Source organism: Pleurodeles waltl, chromosome 3_1 (assembly GCF_031143425.1).
Source record: "Pleurodeles waltl isolate 20211129_DDA chromosome 3_1, aPleWal1.hap1.20221129, whole genome shotgun sequence".
NCBI classification, from domain to species: domain Eukaryota; kingdom Metazoa; phylum Chordata; class Amphibia; order Caudata; family Salamandridae; genus Pleurodeles; species Pleurodeles waltl.
The window spans coordinates 410,788,655-410,802,974 of record NC_090440.1 but is presented as its reverse complement, the minus strand read 5'-3'; the positions used below and the strand labels follow the sequence as shown (position 1 = coordinate 410,802,974).

At 40.0% G+C, this 14,320-nt stretch overlaps 1 protein-coding gene across 1 annotated transcript in view; it reads right to left on the bottom strand.

The window, feature by feature from the left end:
* The window catches only part of UNC45A (unc-45 myosin chaperone A), a 253,863-nt gene that overhangs the window by 39,636 nt on the left and 199,907 nt on the right, over positions 1–14,320 (bottom strand). Inside the window, exon 18 of the mRNA XM_069222647.1 lies at positions 10,904–11,021. Within this exon, the coding sequence (XP_069078748.1) occupies positions 10,904–11,021 (118 nt within the window). The remainder of the gene's footprint in view (positions 1–10,903; positions 11,022–14,320) is intronic.

The following is a 14,320-nucleotide window of genomic DNA, read 5'->3' as shown; positions in this document are numbered from 1 at the left end:
ATTCCAGTAATCCTGAATATAGAACAAGTGTGTATGGTATAGCATGCGTTACAAGGGATCTCAGATGCGACGCGATCCGTAAATAGACATGACGGGAGACCGGCAGCAGACGTATCATGGTCTCCGGACTCCCTTGTAACTCTTACAGCTCTTCCTAAAGACAGACCTAAGTCGGTAATAGAAATGCAGAGGGAAACGGATCTGGATATTTCACTTTCACCTTCTTTGTGGAACAGAGTGTGGATTAAAATACAGAAGTCTTCTAGAGCAGCTAATGCAATTCAAACTTTGTTCTTTATATATAATAGGTTATTAATTACACCTTCTTTTTTTACATAAAATAAATTCTAACCTCCCGTCCTCCTGTTGGTCCTGTAATACGCCGATCTCCGAACTTAAACACATGCTTTTTGAATGTCCCTATACATTTCAATTATCCTTTTAAGCTTGGTGGTATGATGTGTGCTACAATCATAGGCTGGATAGAGCTTATGTTTCCCGTATCCCTTGCTATTAAGGGAGACATGCTATGGTTACCTATCACAAATTACTTAAACTCTTTGACTTATTCTGCATGTGATAATTTTCCTAGAAATGAGGAGGTCTCTAAACCACCATGAATTGTTGTTTTTTCTCCCTACCTTAATGTACATACTTATATTTAACTATCTCTTATAATAATATTTTTAATATATGCATATATACTTTGGTTTTAGAGTATTACTATATTTAAAGTGTTTTCTTCTACTACGTGTTTTCTCAGAAATTGAACTGTTGTTGTATTAATTTCATTTCTATTATCAAATGTATTTATATATTTTCTATTTGTACTGTATGATTTTTCAATAAACTTTCTTCTTAAAACTTAAAATAAAAAAAAAAGATCTATTCTTCTGTCTCTTCTTACACTCTAAGTACTGATGACCGGACTGACCGACAGATCACACCTTTTTTTACTTCCCCATTTGGTTTCTTTGTTGAAATTATCTCAGGTATGTATTATGCAAGTTGTGTTGTTTTTATAGCGCAAGCCTAGCAGGGTGAGCAATGGAGGACTGAAGATAGATCAAACCCCATCGCTTTAATGTCTGCTCTTTCTGTTCAGGAGAGGAATTGAAGATTGATGAAGTTTACATCGGAAATACAATGAGTAGTGGGAAATTTTCATTTTAACGCAAGTAGTGGAAACTGAAAAGCAGGGATGCATTGCCTGCAAAGGAAAAGGCATATTGCAGACTTATAGAGCTCCTGCTGAAAAACCTCAGTTTTAACCCGAAGCACCAGACCCTAAATGAAGAACACATATCATAAACTAACTTCAACCTAAAGATAGTGAAAACCTGATCTTCGTTTCCAGAGCCTTCTTGAAATCAGTGACAGCAGCATGGCCCTTGCGTCCAAGGACAAAAGATAAGTTGGAGACTGTCGCAAGACTGCTGGGGCACTAACATAGCAAGGTGATTATGCCTAGGCAGGACTATTGACCTATGGGAGGGCAAACCTATGTGATCATTACAATAAGGAGAAAGAACCTACTATCCGTTCCTACTCATAATATCACCAAGAATGCGAGGTAACCACCAAAAACAATTTTTTGTTTTCTATTTTTGGATTATTTTGCTGGAATCTTAAAAGATTTTGAAAAATTGTCTCACCCAAAACGTTTTGCGGCCTGCTTCATCATGTGCAATGTTTCAAACCATAGTAGGTGAATACCACACCACTGTGAACTTGACCATTGCTGGGAGTTCTTAGATAAATGTTTGTTGGATAATCTCAGGGATCAAATACAATTTTTAAAATATCTTAAGATATACCCTGGAGTTATCCTTTAATAATGGGTATCACAGATATAATTAAAACTTCAACCAATTCGGTAATCAAAAGAATGGTAGCTCGGCACACAGGCGCTCTTCTAAATATATCAGGGAAGGCAAACCAAACCACAAATTGGTGCTCTGGGGCAAAAGTTGGCCACTAAACAACCCCAAAATTAACCCACAAAAAGGGTTAAAAACTGAACACAGAATGTCCTGAGGACTCAAAGTAACACAAATTGTCCAAATAAAATTAGTATTGTTTCTGTTGTCCTTTGTTGGATCCACAAGAACTTCCATGAGCCTGTGTTTCTTTACATCAGTTCAAGCACAGAGGTAAAGCTTCTTATGGGTACACAAGGGTAATACACACAAAACAGCCAACACGTTTGTTGTAATGGCACAACCGCCTTCGACTTCATCAGGGATAAAAATAATTAATAGCCACGTATCAGATATAAATAAAAAGCAATTACATAGCTTTACCCACCAATATGTGCCATAAACATAAACTAAATTATTTGTGATACTGCAGTACCATATCCAATCTAAAAGTGAGCAGATCGAATTCTACTTTCAACTAACACAATGCCAAAACCAAAAAGACTGATAATTTTCAGCAGAAAGTGACATACAGTACAGTTTATGAGCCATTAAACCCAACACCACGTGCTTGTGAGGATAAAGATTATCTTGAAAATTTACAGAAAAATGCACAGAGATTACTTAAGAGGTTATCATAAGGACGTAGGTATGCTGGCTAGTACAAAAGCATGACTTGACAACAAAAAGGGTGAGAGGTATTCCTCCTCCCTTGTCCTAACAACAAATTATTACCTCACAAATGAAAGGGAAGGAGAGAGTTAAAAATAGTACTCCCTAACTTATGTCTTCTTGGTACCGAGTGCGTACAGAGAGGCCCCCTGTTAAAGAGAGGCCTACGATGGGTTGTGCTATGCGAAAACACAATTCACGTTGAGAATAAGTGCACTAGGTACTAAGGAGGGACTCCAAGGAGGACGCTAGATGGGTTAGGGTAAGGAACGCCCTATGAAACACAAGGCATACCCCTATAAAGAGCCTAACCATACATTAAATACAAGAGATTATCACAAATGTGAACAATGGAGTAGGAACAACCTAATCATATTGCCTTGAACATTTGCATAGTGTGTGACTACAGGGTGACGCTCCCACTGCTACCCCGGTTTCGGAAGAATTGATATGAAACTTAGGTAAGGAAAATGATTAGGACAGTAAATATGGTCTAACACGGAGAGGGAAATGTGTCATTTAAATTCACTATATGAGTGAGATGCCCTTGTGATGGTACATGTTGAGCATGGAACCTGGGTTGTAACTTTAACTTCTTGGTTATTTGAGAGAGTATAAAGGGAATAGTAAACTATACATACTCTCTCCACAGGAGCAACCAAGGTGTTACTGGGAAATAGGGCTAAGAAGGCCAAAGTGATCAGAGTCACCCCTACACAGTAGGTATTTAACAAATAGGGGGTCTATCAGGGTAAAGGATCGATTATCCTGATGAAGGCCCAGTGACCTTTAGGGTCTAGAATAGAGGGCCGAAACATGTTGATATATTCAGAGTGGGATACAGGGAGCTAGTGACTGCCAACAGGGAATACAAATATTCTCATTCATTTTCTTTCTCTTTCTTTTTCTCTCTCTCTCTCTCTCTCTCTCTTCTACTCTACTCTACTCTAGGTGTTGTAGCACACCCGATGATGTAGAATGCAACTATATAGTGGGCGAGGGCATTCTTAATAAACTCACTGAGCTTCCAAGAAGACATAAGTTAGAGAGTACCATTTTTAACTATCTTCTTTTTTCTTTTGTTAGTGAGTTAATAGTACAAAAGCATGCCAGCTCAAACATACTTGTAAATTAGCCTACAAACAGAAGAGCACCGCTAATAAAACTCAGAGTGAGACATTATCACTAATTATAACCCGAATCTGGCAAACTGTACAGTTGCCTAAGAAGCACTGGCATTTATTGACTTCTACAACCGTTTATATCACCCAATCCAAGGATTACATTCCGTAAAGGGGTGTCACTCACTAATAGGATTAGCCTTAGTTATCCTTTACCTGTGACACAATGATTCTGGCTATCTGAACGGAGTAAAGGGTTTTACAAATGTGTCCACTGCCATATGTGCAGTTGGGAAATGGCAAGACGCTAAAATTATGTTTCAGTAACACTAGTATCCCTGTGATCACAAGTCATATAGACTGTAGGATGAGGTATGTGGTCTGTGCAATAATTTGTCAATGTAAAAAAGTTTATCTGGGGAGTATGATCAGGACTCTGAGGGAATGGATCACTGAACAATTTAGAGCTCTTAAACAGCATGGTATAAAATATCCACTTGTTATGCATGCATTAGAAGATGGTGCTCAGAATCATCATATGCACTTCAAATTTCATGGGATTGACCATATTGATAATAATGTGTGGGGTGGAAATCGTGAACTCAAACTCAGGTGTCAGGAAGCTACATGGAGAATAAAATTAAGAACTTTAAATCAAGGGCTAAATATTGAATTACGGTACTTTTTGGGTAACTTGATGTATAGTACAGATATACATGCAATGGTGTTGTGAGTGGACCCATATAGCTCTGCAGGCTCGCCATCTGTGCCAGTGATATCAGCCTAAAGCTATCATTGAGGGTTTGCAATGTAAGAGTGATTTGAACAAGTACTATCTGTTGGCAACTTGTTCTTGGATTGCTGTTATTTTATACTAGATTATGGAGTAGGTAGGTTCTGAGAGAATTGGACTTTTGGCAATAGATAATATTTTGGACATGGTAGTGTTATATGAATGTATTACAACCTGCCTATCACTACCTTTTTTGATTTTTCATTTCAATTAGATGGTGAATGGGAGAACATACAAACATGCACTATTAAAGATGTCCGCCAAGCACCTTGAGTGGTGTATTGATTTATGTAATATCTCACAGAATGGCACTGCAAATTTAGTGACTTGACCATATAGGATTCCACATTTAAACAGTTGGTGCTGGAAATATTGATTGACTAGATGGTCTTAGTGAGGGGCATGACAATATCATATCTTAATGAGGGCCATGACAGTATTATTGATGAAAACACACGGCTTGAACAATGGCTGCTGTGAAAGTAGAATTACATGATTTACTTTACGTGTGGAGGTTTGGATACTGGATAATAATACAAATGTGGAAATAAATATTCTCACTATTATCACCAAGTGAATTGTTGACTATAAGATGTAGACTGCATATTATACATGCAATCAATATCAATGCGCTCGGACGAAAGGAAATGTTTCGGAGCATAGTATTTGGGTTTTTGATTATATATCTAGATGTAGAAATAGATCAATTGCATATGTAGGATCCGATATGGCTTTTGATGGGAATGCGATAGGTATGGCTTGTAAGATGGGTGTTGCACAAGATGATATTATGAAGTGACCTTTTTACTGATGGTTGTATTTAAGGGGCTTCAACATTGCGCTTCACTTCCACCCCATGTAACAGGTGGAAGGAGCACTCTCCTACTTTATGTTGAATGTTTGATAGGTAGCTGCATGGGCGTATTGCCTTACTCTGTTAGTATTACTTGTAGATTTCTTTGTTGTTATATCCTGTCTTACTGAGGATGCCCGGGACATATTGTTTGGGGTAATGGACAGCAAGTTTTTATGTTTATTTTGTCCTTGGGACAAGTAGACCCACTCCCTGCAGCACAAACCCTGTGGCTAACAGCTTACAGGGAAGGGAACTGTCTGCAGTTGAGATAATGTTTGTGCCCGTACGTTAATGCTGTCCGAACTTGTATTTGTGGTTCATTAATGCAAAGGCTTTATTATTTGGGTGAGGGCTCTAAATCAAAGTTGTAAGGTCACACTGCACTACTAACAGTAGGGTTCCAGTAAAAAAGTGTACACGTTTGTAAAGTTTAACAATATGAGGCTATGTGTAATGCTCCCAGAATGCTCTCTGATTAGATGCAAATGTTTGCAGAAGTTTGTAAGCAAGATTGATGAGTATTTTCTTTCAAAATAAAATGTTAAGAAAAAATGCAAGTAGAAAAAAATTGTTTTGCTAAATTACTGTGAAATTTTAGGTACTATTTCTTTGAAGTATAATTTAGTAAAATGTGTTGATGCATGCTAGTAGTCCAAAAAATATTCATAATGGAAAATCAGTGTAACCATTTTCGACAAGATTATGGGAAACACGAAAATAAACAAGCACTGGGAAAGCCAACCGATCTGACATTGGTTGTCAGTCTTTTGGTTTTGTCAATGCTTATCTTGTTTTAACATGGCTTTTGTAACACTTTATTGTTGTGGGAGCTGCCAGGCCCACGCAATTGTAACAAACATTAGCAAAAAGCAAAAAAAAGGTTTTCGGGTCCCAAAAAGCACACATTGCAACAGTAGGTCCAGGCACAGAACAAAACTACATTGTGTGCCAATATGCTTCTTGTGGAAGAGCAGAATACTATCACTCACAGTAAAGCCAGCCGATAGATGGATAGAGTGAGAAATAGAACTGTAATAAAATCAAAATGCCTTGGTTAACGTCAGACTAATTAGGGGCCCAATTCTTTAAAAAATGACAACAGGGCACCCATGGTATGTCTTTGCAATATAGGCTTTCATGAATTCACAATAATTTACAGAAGTAGACCAGGAAATCATACTCCTCGAAGATATTTGTGAACTGTTTTCTAGCACGAGACAATATACATGGGTAGATTTGCTCATGTGAAAATTTATTGCCCATTTAAAAGTTCACTTCCCTTCAAACACTTTTTTCCCAACCCTGTGAGAACTTCTACTTCAGCCCTTGTCAGGAGTAAATTTCCAACCTTTCCAAGTATGGGAAAAGATAAGAGAAGAGCTGGTGAAAATCCTTCAAACATGCAAGATAGTAGGTTTGATCAGACTCAAAGGCTTTCCAACCCTGAACTATTATGAACTGCTTCCCCCAGCCCCAGTACATAGATCTACGGAAAGGTGGCAAAATAAGGAAATTACTATAGAAGGGCTGGGCATTGCTAGCATTCAATCTCTACTATAGTACTAACCCTGGCATAAGCAGAGACGCTATTAACAGAGTTCTTACATAATGAGATTGCTGCCATAATTTGTCGCAACACCACATGGCACCAAAGGGACACGCATATTTTTACAGATCAAGTAGATTTGAGAAGCAACCTGTCCCATGGACAAGTAGATATTTTATTAAATTCCACACCCCTATGAGGGTATGACTTAAGGGGGTTTCTTCATGACACTTTACCTTCAGGCCGAGTAACATGAAGTAGGGTTGCACTCCTATGCTATTTTGAAATTCTGAATGTTTAGCAAGTAGCTGTACTGGTGTATACCCCTGCTCTATTAGTGTTTTGTTTGTTGCACTTTTTGATGGTTTGTCACAATGGTTGCATTGGCTCAGTAGATAAGGGGGTGAAAAGCTCTAATTGTGGCCGTGGTTATTACACTTACATGGCTCACTGGTCTACATGCACCCTTAATTGTCCATACAATTTCTCACCTGTCTTTATGATTATGGTAGGGATGGGATATTATGATGTAGAGATTAATGTATATGCTACTGGATTGTGCATTTACAAGTATTGAGTAGTATTTGTTTTTTAATTTTATACAGGATCTTGTGATTACACACATTGATACTTTGGAAGTGGTTTCCTCAGACCTGAACATAGGAGACTGATTTTTCTAGAGAGATTAAGATCTTTATATATATTTTTTTCCATTTTGGCATGCTCTTTTATGGGGTTATTGGTACTGAACTTGGCACCGATTGGTGAGCTTGTGGTGTTGGGTTTGACAGCCCTTTCAAAGGGCCACCAGATATAATGTTAATCTTGACAAATAAGAAATCTTAAATTTGACACTTGTGGTTGCTGAGGTGGCTGACCTGTCACCTTGTTTCCTGTGCAATGGGCCCAATCCTCCATTAAATATCTTGGAGTGCAACTCATGCGCCAGGTCTTGGAACTCTTTGTGGCTAATTACCCTCACTTTCTACTGACTATTACCAAAGAGCTTCATTCATGGGGGAGCCAATGCTTTACTGGTTTGTTAGAATCAACACTCTCGAAAAGAATATACTCCCATGCTTCCTCTATTTGAAGCCCTGCTAATATGGCTCCATCCTTTATACCTAACACACATCCAACTAAATTGAAGGCCTTTACATGGAAGGTACAGCAACAAGACTTTCCCAAAAATGTATGATTCAACCTCAGCAGATGGGTGGGTTGGCAGCTTAGCATCCCATGCTATTAGGTAGCCCCGCAACCTGCTGGTGGCGGATTGGTCCACCATTCTCCCTGAGAAATACTCGAGGCAGATGGACCTAGCCATAGTTTGTCAACTTTGTTGGGATCTGGTGTGGTTGGATAAAAGTCATATACCACCTAACTCCTATCTCAGCATCCCTGTTGCAACAATGTTAAGAACATGTAATAGAGCAGGGCCTTGTGTCCTATCCATCCCCTTACACACCAATACATTTGAACCAGGCCTTCCCACCCGCTCTTGACAGCCGCTCCTTCCTACCCTAGAGGGATGGAGGCTGTAAAATGACTGGTGACATGTAAGGCTCCATCACACCTAAAACCTTTCAGCAATGTAGAACCTCTTACAACATTCCCGAATCAGAGCGGCTGTGATACACAGAGATATGGCACTAAGTCACACACCACATACTTCCACAGAAGCCACTAGAGCAAAAGGTCTCTTTGAACTCCAGTTCCCCAAACTGATTTGGCACCCAGGGCATGATCTCAGCAATATCTAAGCTTCTGCTGGCACAAGAGACCGCACAGACATGGTGAAGTAACAAAGAGTGCAAACGAGTACTAGGGCCCACAGGAAAGCCTAAGCACTGGCATAAACTACACAGGGACATGCACACCTTCTCTGCATCCATTCATGGACGGGAGATACACTATAAATTCTGTTCCGGCTGGCATTACACTCCCCCATCGACTGCACCACATGTACCACAATGCTTCCTCCAGGTGCTGGAAAGCCTGTGTCCCGCTTGGTGAAGCACTTCACATATGATGGGATTGTCTGTTCTGGAGAGAGGTCTCTGCACTACCATAAAAGGTCTTAACGTTTCCTATCCCAGCTAATCCTTGGCCTGAAACCCTCTACTCTGACTTACTTGTCTAAAGACATGTGCCTACAATGCCTGGGCGCAGAAAAACATACAAAGCACACCAATGGAAAAAGAAACTCTACCAACTACACAATGGCAGCAATGATTAAGAGGATGCTGGCTATGGAGCACCAAACAAGCAACATTCAGGGATCTCATTTAAGATTTGAACTCAAATGGAAGCCCTTGATCAGGCATATGAGCGAAGTGATGTCCAGCCTGGCCATAATCCCAACAATGAGGGTGTGGGAGGTGTGGGGGAAGGGAGGGGTTGAGTGCTGGACTGACTTCACTGATGAGAAGAGGCTGGACCATGCTACTCAGTTGTATATTGCATTTACCTTGAGATGGCCTTTAAACAATGTGTGGAAGGGACGAGTGACTTGTAACTAATTTGCCTTTTCTGGTGGACATTGGCTGTTATTGGACCCTTCTACATTTGGAGTTAGCAGAAGGAAAGGCGGGGAAGGGCGAGCAAACATGAGATCAATGCATGAAGAAAAGGCAACAAGCACCTCTCATGTGGATAGACAAATGTGAGCACTGTGTTTAACTTTAGCCAGAACTGCTAACCACTTTGATCAACCTTTCTTACTTACTGCTTGTAACTATGTATAACTATATATGCTTTACTTGTAAATGCTAATAAAATGTTCTAAAACAGAAACCAAAGAAGCAAAGGCACAAAGATGGCAGAGCAGCAAAATGGAACAGGGTGCCGCCAGAAACTGAAACCTTAAACAAATTTAGTCTAACAACCTGCTGGTCAGACTTAGAAGCTTACTGCACCAACAATGCAATAGCACAGTGCCAGAAAGCAGAGGGTAATATGACTAAGTAGATTTCTGAAGCAACTTCACAAGTATGGTGCCAGAGTTAGTGCAAATTAGGGTGCAATAAGGATGATTACTACTAAGGAAGAAAGCAAAGACAAATGGCAGAGAGATCTCGATTAGAAAGGAAAAGGTCTAATAGTCAAGTTTGAAAGCCTGGATCAATATTTTACTTAAAAGGTACAAAAAGGCCTATCTGATAATACCTTCACAGACACTGTTACAAATAAATTGTAGCTTACATTCATCACAGTACCACATGCAGTGAAAAAGCACATTGTTTGGGCAGAAAATTGGCCTTCAGTGACCTAGACAAATACCTGTTATGTTCTTCTTCTATATCAATCAACTACAGGGAGAGTGAAGTGCAACTTAGTTATAGTAAGGTCAAAGATACAAACAGTTATGAAGCCACGTTTGGCCAATCTGATCTAAAGAAAGGTCCAATGCTGGGGGAATTTCAATTTAACCTAAACTAAGTTGAGGATAGTCCATGACGCTATAACTATTGCTTTGGAGGGCCAAGCTCCCCTGAATTGGACCTCTATACATCCACAACAATAACAATGGGCACCACCTGGCAAAAAAGGAAACAAACAGGAGTAGGAAGTGAAAGCAGGACACTAACAGGAAAAGAAAAAGGGAACATCGATATACAAAGGTCTGAAAAGGTCGAGGATGATTTTTCCAGACATTATTCAACCCAGATAATGAGGTGAAAAATTGACACTTCGAGGTCAAAAATCACACCAACACCCACCTAATTGATGCTGGTCAAACCTTAGTTGTTTGAATACATTTTTCTTGGTACAGCTCTACACTTTGAACAGTGGTTAATAGCATGGAAAAAGAAACAGATGGTTAAGGGCATTCTATTTCATGTAAAAGGAATAAGCAGGTCCAATAAGCAAATGAAAATATAACAATGTACACAGGGCTCAAAGCCAGGTATTACTTCTGGTAGGAAACTGGTCACAAAGGAAGATCCATCGAAGTTAAACTACATGCCATAGCCATTACACATTCATCCCCACCTCTTTACTCATAGCCATATTGCACATGCACTCTGTGGCCGCCAGACGAATCATGTCATGCTCTTCAAACATGTAACCCTCAATCATTGGCAATGCCTTCTCTTTGATGATTTTCTGCCTGCAAAAAAGACAGAGAAACATGTGTAAAGTGCAGGAAGCTGAAATAAAATGCAGCTACTTTTTTTATTTTAAAAGAAAAAGTTATACTGGACATTCGGTTAAGGGCTAAACAGTCCTTTAATACTAAGAGATTCAGGCTCTTGGCCATAGCCCACGTTTTTTGTGAATTCTAAGTGAAGATGAACTCTGGGAAGACATAAAAGCCTTCTTAAAAATGTATTCTCTAATATAATTAATGATGTCAGATTGGCAAACCGCGACCATAAGCAGTGATCGGAATGCATCTGGCTTTATTGATATCAAGCATAGCCTTGATGGATTTATGCCCCCAACCTATTCGAAAAATAAAACAAAGATGCAATGCTCCTGGTAAGCATAAGACATCTAGCAGATATCAAAGGAGACCACATCATAGAAGAGTCAAATAGGACTCCTAGATAAGGGAATGTAGTAACTTTGATAACTTTACCTTTGATCCAATAGGTTCTAGACTTAGTGAACCAGGGGTCAATCACCATAACGTGATTGTAAAGTTAGTACTCAGATCAAGGCTATTCATAAATTACACGAAGGAATTAAGCAAACAATTGAGCCCTTCTCTGTTCTGGAAATTATAACAGCATCACCTGCACAGAGCAGCACAGGAGTCACACGATGTCCAATCTTAGGCGTGTCCTTTCCACCTTCAGTAAGAGGCTTCTCTAGGCTGTGAATGTATAATGTAAATAAAAATGGGGGCCAGGATACATCCTTGGCGAACCCCCTGATTTAACTTGAAATGCTCACTGCACTCCGCCATTGCTTGAAATCAGACTAAGGCAGACAGATTAAGACGGAGATCACGCAGTGATAAGACTAAGTTGGTTTCCACCCCATATGCAGCATAATATCTCATGATTCCTCCTCGTTAACCCTATCAAATGTAATGCTCAAATACATAAAAGTCAATGGTAAAGCCCCCTGTCTCACTACTGTGTATTTGTTGATGATAAGATAAAGATTGAGACTGATCAACCGTCCCTACACTGGGCCGGAATCTGTATTGAATACTGGATAAAACATTGTGATCAGTGGACCATTCCATTAACCTATTCAGCATTATCCGGCCAAAAATCTTAACCACCGAACTAATCAAAGAAATAGGACAGTGTAACACTTAGGATCTGAACGTTTACCCTTCTTAAAAACAGGGACATTCACAGACTTACTTAGGAATGGACTGTTTTATAGCTGCAATGAGATATAAAGTAATCAAGGGGGTCCAGAGCGCTTAGATTTCAAAACATCTAATGGGACGCCGTCAGAACCGAAGGCCTTATTCGGTGGAAGCACTTGTAAAGTGTTAGAGAACTACTCATAGGAGAAATTATTAGTCACTAGAAATGCCAGTCTCTGAAGGGTCACAAGGGTCAGATACAGAATTGGGTGCATCGTATATGGACTCTAACTATGTTACCCATGCCTCGGGCGAAATAGTAGACATTAAAACTGGTTCCACAACAGGTTTGAAAAATGGGTGATTTACAATTTTGGTATCTCGCAGTCAACTAGCATCCAGCAACTCTTCCAGGTCTCCTGTCACAGCGACCTCTTGCACTTCTCCAAGATTCTCTTGTAGGATGCATGACAAGTGGCAAACCATGTGCAATGCCTGGGAACAGCCTCCAAGACCTCCAGCTAGACATGATGAGCCCTTGATAATTTGACATAAAACTATTTAATGAACCTAGATTCTATGGGATTACGTTTACACATTAAAAGATAATGTATATTGTGATTGATAGTATCAAATTCATTTACAATTACAACATCGGGGAAATTAAAATTCAGGCAATTATCAAACTCAGATTTACAAGTTCTAACAAGATCAAGATAAAGAAACTTCTGGAAGCACTGTACTCCATTTGAGATGCCACCTTTTTGAGTCAAGTCTCCCATTATCAACAAGTGGATACATTGCACAGGCGTTACTAGAGACCCCCAAAAAAAGAAGCTGTTAGAGGATTATGGTCACTTAGTGAACTTCCAATCACCTCAAAGATTAAGAGAAAGTCAGCTAGAGACGAGGAAATCAAAAGAAAATCAAACATACTATCAGGACCTCCACTAGGAAACTGGGAACCTGTCCTTCAGAATGGGTCTCAAATTGGGGGTGGGAGGGTAGAAAGTAAATTGAACTCAGCCATGATGGGATTCATAAGATCCCCCCAGGGAGATATGTAAAAAAAAAAAAAAAAAAAGTGTAGTCTCTAGATGGGTGTTGGAAATTGGGTAGTTGGTTGACTGGGGTGTAAACCTTAGTCAAAAAGCAACCACAATCCTACTCAGGTTAAGTGTCAGGCAAATCCTAAATTAGCCTTTGCTCATTCTCTTCTAGTTTGGCACAGAGCAGTCAGGCTTAACTTAGCGGCAGTGTTTAAAGTATTTGTGCAATACTTCAAACAGTAAAACAGTGAAAATGCCACACAAAATGAATCCACACCAGTTTAGAAAAAATAGAGTATGATTTAGTAAATAAAACAAGACAGAAACTAAAAAAATTCAATAAGTAGAACTTGAATGATCAATTTTTAAACAATTAACTGTAAAATAGTGCTTAGAAGTAAGAAGAGCCAACTGGGGATATCTGGTTGTGCCAGTCTAGGACAAAGTCAAAAGTTCAGGACAACCACAATGGAGTGCGTGCTGGATACAGAGACCCAGTGACGCCCGCTGAACAAAAGTACCTTATAGTCCTGGTTGCTTCGATGATGAAGATGCGGGGAACAGTTGAAGAAATGCACCAGTTTTAATCCACACAACAGAAGAGATGCATCGATTTTCTCCATGCAGTAGAGAAGATGTGTCGATTAGCTCCATGTAGCAGCGGCAATGCGTCAGTGTCGAGATGCAGCGGTTCCGAAGGCAATGCGCTGGTTCTGTTCCTGCAACAGCAGCAATTTGTTGGAGCTGAACCCCGCAAAGGAGGAGATCTGTTGATTTTCCACACACAGTAGGTGGCGATGTGCCTGTTCTGATCCGCACAGTGACAGCGATGCATCAGATTGACAGAGGATGCGTTGGTTCTGTTACAGCAAGGACCACAGGCCCACTTCCAAGGGTCCAGGACTTGGGTGCTACCACTTGGCAGGGCAGACCCACCGATGGCAGAGTCTAGGTGCAGAAGTAGGTTGGTTAAAAAGTATTTTATGTCCCTAAGACTTCAGATCAGGAGACTAGTCAGCTGGCCCTTTGAGTCACTCTGGGTTCTGGGGTAGACAGGTGCGGGTCCAGTCGTTCTAACTCCCAGGTAAGAGG